The sequence below is a fragment of the Saccoglossus kowalevskii genome, chromosome 14 (genome assembly GCF_978046115.1).
Source record: "Saccoglossus kowalevskii chromosome 14, keSacKowa6.1, whole genome shotgun sequence".
Taxonomy (NCBI): Eukaryota; Metazoa; Hemichordata; class Enteropneusta; family Harrimaniidae; genus Saccoglossus; species Saccoglossus kowalevskii.
In genome coordinates, this window is record NC_140654.1 from 30,092,559 (window position 1) to 30,103,800 (window position 11,242).

At 36.0% G+C, this 11,242-nt stretch overlaps 1 protein-coding gene and 2 long non-coding RNA genes across 3 annotated transcripts; all 3 read left to right on the forward strand.

Moving 5' to 3' along the window:
* Nucleotides 1-474: 474 nt before the first annotated feature.
* On the forward strand, nt 475-2,014 carry LOC146734678 (uncharacterized). Its single transcript, XR_014931568.1, has 3 exons — nt 475-683; nt 1,376-1,553; nt 1,970-2,014. It is a non-coding gene; the product is annotated as an uncharacterized LOC146734678 (long non-coding RNA).
* Nucleotides 2,015-2,026: 12 nt separating this feature from the next.
* On the forward strand, nt 2,027-3,869 carry LOC102801799 (uncharacterized). The gene is made up of 2 exons (XM_085507597.1): nt 2,027-3,598; nt 3,738-3,869. The coding sequence occupies exons 1-2, from the start codon at nt 2,126-2,128 to the stop codon at nt 3,867-3,869; spliced, it is 1,605 nt and encodes a 534-aa protein (XP_085363723.1). The 5' UTR covers nt 2,027-2,125.
* Nucleotides 3,870-8,380: 4,511 nt separating this feature from the next.
* On the forward strand, nt 8,381-10,743 carry LOC146734679 (uncharacterized). The gene is made up of 2 exons (XR_014931569.1): nt 8,381-8,490; nt 10,484-10,743. It is a non-coding gene; the product is annotated as an uncharacterized LOC146734679 (long non-coding RNA).
* The last annotated feature ends 499 nt before the right edge of the window (nt 10,744-11,242 follow it).

Genomic DNA, 11,242 nt, shown 5'->3' on the forward strand with positions numbered 1-11,242 from the left:
GATGGGCAGTTAGATAATACCTAGTTTTCTAAGCATTTTAAGCTCCATTGTGTCTGTCTGTCTGTAATCTATTTAATATAACATATCTGTCCGCATGTGTGTCTGGTACGCCGACTACACGTAACTTGTGTACCAACACCTGTTCAAACTGAGTCGGGAACACACCACGTACAACTTATCTGCGTACCTACTGTGCCAAACATACACCCAGACCATGGACCATGCCCAGACTAACTTGTGTGCCTGCGTAATAAAGAATACTGATACTTGTTTGCAATGTATTGTTCTCTCGGTATGTACATGAATATATCTGTAGAGACGAGCACGAGTTCACTATATAACAGTAATGCCTTTTTTGAAAGAAATACGTAAATTGTGACGCCGGAATGTGTTGATGCAACTTGATGCGAAATCACCTCAAACTGATTTGATAGGTGAATCACAGTCCCTCAACACCCGGTTGGGAAACGCTATTGTTCTAAGGTGTTAATCCCCCGACCGCTGGTAACAGTGCGCGTTATGCTTGTGGAGTGAAGCCGATGACGTCATAGCATCACGGCGTCTTTCTGAATTTGAATTGTCTTCCGTTCTGCTCCAGTGAAACTTGTGCTGTTTTATACAGTTTATTCCGAAAATATTCCTAGATACGCGTGTAATAGTACTCGTAAAGACTTTCTGATAAGGTACGTGTAATTTAAAAGGTATATTCATAGAATTAATTTAAAAAATCGAGATTTCAATTTCAGACCGTCACAGTCACCACCGGTCATTGCAGAGTGGCGTGTTATGGCGACACTGTACAAAAAGTTTCAACCCTGTGAAAATGCGTTCCTATCGGTAAAACGACCAAATTCATCATATTTATGTAGTTTGATATTTAAATTGTTCCCCAATATAGATTATTTTGTGTAGACGCAGCATTAAGGGGTTCATTTCAGTCGGCTATTTTACCGTTAGTTTTGCCCCGTAGATACTTGTATTCACCACGAAGCAAGATGTTGGTCGAGTACCGCTCGAAGAAAACGACTGTTCAAAGTTTTTTTTTTAAATATTGATGCCTAAGATTTTTGATGACCATCGATATATATGTTAGAAATAACTGAATCATTTTGGTGTTGTCGTATTCCGATATTCTTGTCAGAAAATCACTGTGAATTTATACCATACAAAATTTGTTGATGTTATTTCAAGATGGCGTTTCGAACGACCATAGTCGATGTTATGGTGCAAGAATCTGAATTTAGCAACCCTCCCAAACACACTTTTCCGACTTCAACTACTATTTTATTAGAATTAATATTAAGGTTGAAGTTCAAAAAAGTGCCCAATGCTGTTTTTATTATTGTTGTGTTAATTCTCAATTTGTTTTTTTCAGATCAAACTTAGATCGTGTTTGTAATTGTTATAGCAGTGATTAGAAATCTGGTATCAGTGGTGAAGCCATACAAAAGTTTGCCAGTATGCCATACAAATTAAATAAATGGAAACGCCCGAAAGGATACTATGCAAAGGTGCATGAGAAAAGGAAGCTATCTAAACAGTTAAAGGCAGAGGTAAATATTTTTTTATTTCAATTTTGATAAGTTACTACATGTATTTATATTTCATATTTTTAATAATGTTGTACATGGCCGAATACATGCCACATATAACCAGTTCTTGTTCATTAATAATTCAACCAGTTGAATAGCTATGCTCAATGAGCTATAACCCTGAGATCTTGCCAAGTGAACACTAGTAACAATTTGAGTCATTTGTCTTTAAATCCAGTTAGTGCAGGACATGACACAGTTTGTTGAGGAACTGTGGACATGGGAATTGTATATTGTCATTCATCGTATTTTCACCTGACATTTCATGTAAAAAATCTTGAGGCATTTTTTAATTTTAATTCAGCATTTACCTTCTGAATCCCTGCTAAGCGTGGGTTCAACACATAACTAATATTCAAAATATTGTTAATTTACAGGAACATACTAGTACCTGCATTTCCAACATATCAGATCTACAGAAACATGGTCTTGTGACATTGCCATCTAATTGGTCTGTTCTAAAGTCGCCAACAGAAATCAGATTCAGCCAGATAGAGTTTATCGGGGATGAGTCAACAGTTTCCAGATGCGTTATGGTGGGGGAAGATTTAACATGGCAAGTGAAGCTTCATGGGCGATACATCCCCAAAAACCATTCCATCTTTGAAGGCATATCTTCTGCAGTTACTGATGTTGACATGGTCACAACTCTTATTAGTGAGGCTGTGAAATGCAAGATGTGCCCAGGAAACTTTGATCAATCATATATTGATCTAGTTCGAGGTAAAGGTGGGGAAATTGTGAAGGCCACTTCCTTGTCAGGGGAGAAAGATGTTTCAGCTTATTTAGAAGATGATTACAATGCAAAAACAAAAGAAGGTAACATCTACCATGCCACAATACGAACAGTTGAATGTCATCTCATTACAGAGAAGAAAAGATGTTCTAAATGTTCAGCTTACAGAAACAATTTAAGAGCTATGGTAGCAAGAAGAAAAAGCCAAGAAGGAGAGAAAACCAGTTCAGACAGTAAAGTGAACCTTAGATTCCTTAGTCCCACAGAACTGAGGGAAAGAGCATCGAATCTACAGAAAGAGAAGATGACTTTAAAGCGGTCCTTGAGCAGAACTGTGAAACAACTTGTTTCATCTGAAGGGATTGCAATTGATGGGACATTACAGAGCGACTTTAAAGCTATAATGGAGGAAAACAATCATGATGTGCAGAAAGTGTACCCAGAGGACAGTTTCCAGCATTTGTTTTGGGAGGAACAATTAAGACATGCTAGGTGTTCAGACAGTCGACAAATGCGATGGCATCCCACAATAATACGTTGGTGCTTGTTTTTGAAATTTAAGTCGTCTTCTGCCTATGAAGCACTCAGGAGTTCCGGTTTCGTGAAACTGCCTAGTCAAAGAACTTTAACAGACTACTCAAATTACATTAAGCCCAAACCAGGAATTAGTCAACCAGTGTTGAAGGAACTTATTTCAGAAATTGAGTGTCTTGGGTCATCAGAGTCAAATAAATATGTAGTACTACTTCATGATGAAATGAAGGTTAAGCAAGATCTCGTCTATGATAAGAACACTGGGGAACTGATTGGCTTCACCAACTTGGGTGATATAAATGAGGAGCTGATGAAGCTAGAGAATGGCTGTCACATAGAGAAGAATAAAGGTCTAGGACTTGCCAGTCATGTCTTGGTGCTAATGGTAAGAGGATTAGCATCTAGTTTACAAATGAGCCTGGGCTACTTTCCCACTGATGGTTGCAAGTCTGACAATTTGTATCCAATAATATGGGATACGATCACCTGGTTGGAAGTCACATGTAACCTAAAAGTAATGGTGTCCACCAGTGATGGAGCGTCATGGAACCGGAAGTTCTACCGTATGCATAGAGTAAAAGGTGCTCCGCGGGATATGGTGGTGTTCAAGACTAGAAATTTATGGAGTGATGATGAAAGATTCATTTATTTTGTGTCTGATGTACCCCACTTAATAAAGACTACCAGGAACTGCTGGGCCAATTCTGAGGCACATCGGAAATCCAGAAGTCTATGGGTATGTGCATATTTAATATAGTATATACCTTTCCATTTGATAAATTTGATTAAATCATAGACCACCTAATATTTAATTAAATGTTGGACGGTCTACTTAATTCCTAATAAGATGTTTTTTATAATCCTTGTTTTCACAGAATGGTAATCCAATATTATGGAGGCATCTTTCAGAGTTGATAATGGATGATCGAACCAGGGACATTCACTTGTTAAACAAGATTGGATATGAGCATATCAATTTAACATCTTTTTCAAATTATGAGAGTTAACCTTGCAGCTCAGGTATGTTTTTTAAAGACACTTTTCCTATTTTTGCACAAAATCAAAAAGTCAACAACATTGAATAAAAGTTGACAGTTATGTAATATATGCTAAACTTGTTAAACTTTGTTGCCTTTTGTATGCATCTCGCAGGTTCTAAGTGAAACAGTGTTCCATGCTATTCAAAGATTTGGTCCACCAGAAGCAGGGTAAACTGCTAAGTTTGTAATGTATATGGACAACTTTTTTGACTGCTTAAATGTGCGATGCAAGGAGGAACATCTAAGGAAACGTAAACCTAACCTGGCACCCTATACAAATCCGGATGATCCAAGATTATCAGTAAGTTATTGAATAATTGTGAAGACATCATACTTTTAACCTTTTTCTGTACCAAATTTTTTTCGCTAAAATTCTTGTGCCACATTTGTTCAATAATTACTCGTTTATTTTTTATCAAATGGGTCAAAATTGAGGGGGGGGGGTTGTAGATGGTGGCTATAGTTCCTAGTAATGCATGTTGATTTATTATTACAAACTAATTTCCTGTATTCAATATTTTTTTTAGTGGCTTGAACTTGATTTTCTAAATTATTTCACTGAGTGGCAAGATAGAGTTGCAAGAAGGCCAGGACAGTTCACAGCATCACAACGAGCTGCTATGCTTCTCAGTCGACAAACGCTAGAGGGGTTGCAGATGTCAGGTAAGTTTGCACTACTAAACTACAAAGGTGGTTATACTATTGATAGAATAGTGTTATAGTAATCTATATAGAGATGCAATTTTTCAACTAATTTGTGGGTAGGTTGGGTTATGGCAAAACAATTTAGTTTCTGCTTAATCCCAAATCAGAATTAAATTAAAATACACTGATCATGAATGTTGTTGATACTCAAGGAACTAAATTACTGTCTACAAACAATGCCATTTTTGACTCCCATGTGCGAAGCACAAAATGGGAGTCTTTGCAGTTAGTGTGTCTGTATGTGTGTATGTGTGTGTGTATGTGTGTCCGACTGTTCCACTGCTATCTCAAGAACCATACATCGGTTTTTGATGAAACTTGGTGCATAGATGCTCTGGGCCAATGCGCAGATTTGATTAGGTTTTGGTAAAAATCCATGCTCGTTAATTACCAAATTTGCATGATAATTAGCTAATTTTTAGCTGTTCTATGACTGTTCCACTGATATCTAAAGAACCACTCATTGGATTTTGATGAAACTTGGTACATAGATGCTCTGAACATATGCGCAGATTTGATTAATTTTTGGTAAAAATCTGTGCATATTAATTACCTAATTTGCATGATAATTAGCTATTTTTTTAGTGGTTCCATGACTGTTCCACTGATATCTAAACAACCACTCATTGGATTTTGATGAAACTTGGTACATAGATGCTCTGAACTAATGCTAGGTTTTGATTAGTTTTTGGTAATAATCCGTGGATACTAATTACCAAATTTGCATAATGATTAGTCAATTTTCGGTTTTTTCACTGATATCTCGAGTACTAATCATCACATTTCAATGAAACTTGGTACATAGATGTCATACGACACTGCACAGACCTGATAGTTTTTATGGTAATATCAGTACATATTAATTACCTAATTTGCATAATTAATTAATTTTCAGCATTTGATATAAGTAGTTAGCATTACATTTCAATGAAACTTGGTACTTACATACTCAAGGACTATGCAGAGATTGATTGTTTTCGATAAATATTTGTGCATATTAATCACCTAATTTGCGTAATTAGTTAATTTTCAGCTTTTCCACGGGTATTTCAAGTACTAATCATCGCATTTCAATGAAACTTGGTACATAGATCCTTTAGGACTATGCAGAGACCTGATTAGTTTTAGGGTAAATAATTGTGCATATTAATTACCTAATTTGCATAATTAATTTTCAGCTTTTCTACTGATATCTAAAGTACTAATCATCACATTTCAATGAATCTAGAATTATGCAGACCCAATTAGTTTCCAGTAAATATTTGTGCATATTAATCACCTAATTTGCATAATTAACCAACTTTCACACTGATATCTCAGGTACTAAACATCACATATCAATGAATGTACATGGATGCTGTAGGACAATAGACAGACCTGAATAATTGTGGGTTAAAATCTGTACATATTAATTACCTAATTTGCATAATTAACCAATTATAAGCTTTCACACTGATATCTAAAGTACCGTAAAAACTCCAAAATTTCGACCGGTTTTAAATAATTGGTGTTAGAAATGTGACGTGTTTTTAGAGTCCAAATTAAGGTGCATTTTCGGACGGTCGAATTTTTCAGAATAGAAATCAGCAAATTAAAAAATTGGGATGATAGACAGTGTGCTTCATTAGTTTTTAAAAAATGCAATGTCCGTCAATTGACGTAAACTTCCTCATGTTTCACGGTAAAAGCAAAGGTCGTGGCCGAGTTTTTAACTCAAAATCTAAACAAAGTCATCAATCAGTGAGTATTATGACAAGCAAAACAAAACATCAAGACGCGGAGAAGAGGTCAGCACAAACTAATAGGTCAAAAGACAAAGCTGTCTCGCACTACCTCGGAAAACTTGCGAATGTTCGAAGTACAGGTACCCATTGGACAAAAGATACATGGAAGTTTAGTAAACTATCTCCCCGACCCAGTGCAATGTATCCGGTTAGAATCAAAGCTCACGTGTCCCTTATTTGAGGGACCAAATTCTGCCGTAAATTCGCCCTTGGATTAAAAAATAAAATGGGATTTAAGTAAATAAAATGGGACTTTTAAGGTGTATTTTGGCGTCATTTTTCGGACATTTCAATCAATCCTGCCGGCTAAAATAGAGTAAGTTTTACCGTAGTCATTGACGTCTGTCTATTCAAGAGTACACGTGTATGATTTTTATCGTGACTAGCGTGAGCGGGTAAGCTTCGTTTCGAGAATGAGCTGTTATCACTGTGAACAATGTTAAATTATTCTTCAGATGACCAGTTTATTTTTTAAAAACAACTAATTTTTTTATTTAAAGAAAATCATGCCGTTTTCGCATCAAAATCCAAGCCAAAATATCGTACTACAACATCAATCTCTTCCACATTGCGTTCAATAACATTAACATATTTAAATAAGCTATGGTAATTTGAACACGTTGGCATCATCCAGCTTTTTGATTGGTTAATTAGCGATTTGACCTATTTGACCTAAGAGAACATGGCGGATATCCTACAGCATCACGTGCTACAGCATCAAACGTTTATACGAGACCGGAATCATTCGCTTACGATGAAACTAAGTTGACTTTTATTTGTATTTCATAACCATTCAACAAATTTATTTTGTGTATATTATTATAATCACTACTGAGTACAGTAATAATCAACAATTCAGAAACGCAGCATGCCGAGATTTTTATGTTCGTTTTTATTTGAAACTTCGTTTATTTAGAATATATTTTCGTTACCAATAAAATAAAAATCTCTCAGTCAATCAGAAACCCGGATTCATGCCTTCGAGGAAGGTCCCGTTTGAACGCTCACATCGGTTTTTTTTTCGTTTGGGGGAAAACTAAAACTGGTCGCAATTTTCGAATAAGAATGAGTCGGCAATTTTTAGTGGAGTCGAAAATTTGGAGGTAAATAAAACACCGAAACCCGGCAAACAAATAGGCGGTCGAATTTTTAGAGTTTTCACGGTACTAATTATTCCATTTCAATGAAACTTAGTACAAAGATGCTCTAGGACAATGTACAAACCTAATTAGTTGGGGGTAAAAATCTGTTCATATTAATTCCCTAATAAGCATAATAATTCATATTTTTTTGGTTCTAATCACATTTCAATTAAACTTGGAGACATAGATTTTCTGTTACATTGCGCAGACCTCATTAGTTTTACACTCAAATCTGGTCATATTAATTTTCTGATTTGCATAATTAGTTTTCAGCTAAGTAGTTTCGAATTATATTTAATGTGTCTCCAATACTCTCAGCACATGGGAGTTCTTTCTAAGCTTTCTTTGATTATGATTGTTGTCGTTTGGATCGGACGATTTCCAAATCCTCCCACATCTCGTTAAAATAACTATCGTCTCTCACGTTGAAATCAAAATCAAAACAAAGTGCATACGCATGCGTAGCAGTGAATCAAAAAGGCTTCTGGGTAAAAATGATGTCATACCCTATGCTAATTTTATGTTAATAGCTAAGTAGGCTCGCGCTCACACTCGGTCGTCGGATTAACGAATAAACAACGAATAAACAATTTCGTGAAGGCGAAACACGCATTGAGACAAAAGAAGTATTAACGTTTCCCAACCGGGTGTTGAGGGACTGTGATTTTGTTTCATAATTAAAATTCCCAAAATATTCAAGAACTGAATATAGTTACTGTTCGCCATCTTTCCAAAATGTTCTGCGTAATCTGTGGTATATTTTCAAATAAAGATATAGGTTCAAGTATAGATGCAAATGGACATCACGCCAGGGTGATATAGTAGGATTAGAAGTATACCTAGTCTATAGGCCTTTTTGAGGTATGGATGCCTGATAGAGGGCTCACTTCAAGTTGGGTACTAGTATTCAAATCCAAGATGGCAGATGTCGACAGCGCCACTACACCTGCAGTGCTGGTGAGTGTGACTTTTAATTTACTATGTTTACGCACAGTCCCTCAACACTATGACGTCATCGGCTTCACTCCACAAGCATAACGCGCACTGTTACCAGCGGTCGGGGGATTAACACCTTAGAACAATAGCGTTTCCCAACCGGGTGTTGAGGGACTGTGGTTTACGTTGTAATGCAAGATAAATCAAACACACTTATTTCAGGAGGTAAATAACCTCCTATTATGGACCTAGTAAGACATGATATAATTCGAACATATTAGTGTAAGTGTAGAATCGGGCCAAATTTAGTGTTGTTGTGGAGTGAAGGTTGCAGAACTCTTCACTGACTGTACATACATATGTGTGTTACGAATCTGAATATGATAACATCACATTAATTTTCTCATTAAATGACTTACATTCTGAAGGTAGTTGTCACAAAAATTTCCAATATAATGAGTCTTGAAAATAACATATTTAATCATGATTTATGATGATGTAACATACAAAGTTTGGTTAAGCTTAATTATACTATAGCTAGCTTAGCCTATCCGGATAGGAAATTCGCCATCACGTGTTTCAATGGGGAAAATATCCACGTTTGTGGGCAGTTACATTTTCTCGCAATTTTGGCAAATTTGAGACATTATGTCACTGCATGGAGGTAGAAAAGAGAAGGAGTGAGGACGCTATTGTTTCCGCTGGTTTCATGATGCTTTGGATTTGTTTACTCAGTACACATTGTAATTAGTTTGCAAACACGCTGTACAATGTCACAGTTAATCGGCTTACGTGTTTCGGCTGTATTCGGAAGCTTCACGAAGATTCTCAATGCACTGCGCATGCCCAAACAAATAACAATAATACAAAATGCCGTGAAAAACGTACGCTGAGTGTACTCAATGCCCGAAATCTATTACAACAAAAGGCGTGATTTTCGACATCTGCACAGTTCTGCACACCAATGAAAAATGACGAGTCAAAACATCTTGTTATAATCTTATCATGTATCTTTAAATTTCACTGGGGAAATTTGCGGGAATTTTTTAATCAATGTCCAAAGTTGGACGACTATTGCGATAAAAAATATCAAAAAGAAGTAAGCACACATCTTGGGAGCGTCCGTATGCAGAATTTCCGGTATCTACAAGTGTGAAATGACCTTTGTGGTCCGATAAAGGTCATTACGCATGCACAATTCTGGTATTTATGGTTTGCACATTCAATTATATAGACGATGTTTAAACGTAATTTATTTTTTTCAGTTCTACTCTCGTTTTCTTGTGTAAATAAGCGGCTATCATCATGTAGATAAAACGACTTCTAAACAAAAACAATAAGTGGCTTAACCAGACTGAAAACAAAGGATGTTTATAAGATTAACATGGGCTTAAATAGCGTCCTTACTCCTTCTCTTTTCTACCTCCATGGTCACTGTAAGTTCTCAGATCCAATTGCCAAACCCAAACTGTAGCAGATCTGATAGGTGGAATTTCTATAGAATTTTTTTGATCGCATTTTTTGATCAAAAACCCCCAATGTTTACATGTACATGCAAAAATCGGAATTGGAAGTGAAACTGATTGTAAAATTTTAGTACTTTCTGTTCAAAATTGTTGGAAAGCAACCAAACTTGATATCAATCACAGTCCACAGTCCCTCTGATAGTGACTGTGTATCAATATACATGTTGGAGGTATTGTAGGTCCAGTTTAGTAAGCTTTTTGAGATTTTATGTCCTCATATTCAAGCTTCAAAAATATTTTTACATTGCGTTCTATGGTACTCCTGTCAGTCCCTAATACACATAGCTACATGTAGTGTATGTCCTCAGTGTATGGGACTGACATGTGAGTATATAGCTAGCTAGGGTAGGGGTATATACAAACAGGGTGCTATGTTACTATGCATTGTATGTACACAGACAGGCTATTATGTACTTCAAATGTCTTTCCTCTAGCATTTCTTCTCTATATTTGTCTATTAAGACACAGTTCTTTTGTTGTTTCTACAGATTACTGACAGTAGTCAAAGCAATTCAGTGCAACCAATCAAGCCAGAAAAGTTGAAACTTGCAGAATTGAAAGACTGGTTGAAGTCTCACAATTTACCGTATCATAACTCTTGGAAGAAGTTACAACTTGTGCAAAAGTAAGGACTGTGTGGTGTTGTGTACATAAATTTAGGGGTCGTTCCCCATTTTTTTTTTATGTACAAACGTAAAAGGGGGAGGGGGTAAAAATTATCTCAAAGTATACTTGTGTATGAAAAAAATTTGTAAAGAGCGGGAAAATCTGAAAAACGTAATTGGAGGGAGAAGGGGGTCAAAAAGTAATGTACGTTTTGTATGTATGAGAAAATGGCATATAACCCTTTACATGCAAACATGTTTTACATGTTATAAAATTATAAAATTATTTTACTTACATTATTCTTGCATTATTTTCTCTCATTTCTCGAGTGACAAGTAAAAGGCAATTATTAATCTAATTCATACATGACAATAATATAATTATTATGTATGTTTCCAAGCAGAGAAAATACCAAATAGCTTTTATTTTATCCCAAGTATAAAGCCATTAAAAATGGGGAAAAAATGATGCTTTCACCTGCGTGAAAATGTAAAGGCTTGAGTGCATTTGTCAGCAGCAAATAAAAACATCCGTTTGAAAACCCCATCTACATTACGCAGAAGTTTACCATACGCACTGCAATGCTGTATGGATAAGGGTGTTTAGAGTGCAATTGTACAAAAATAATGCACGTGTGCTAC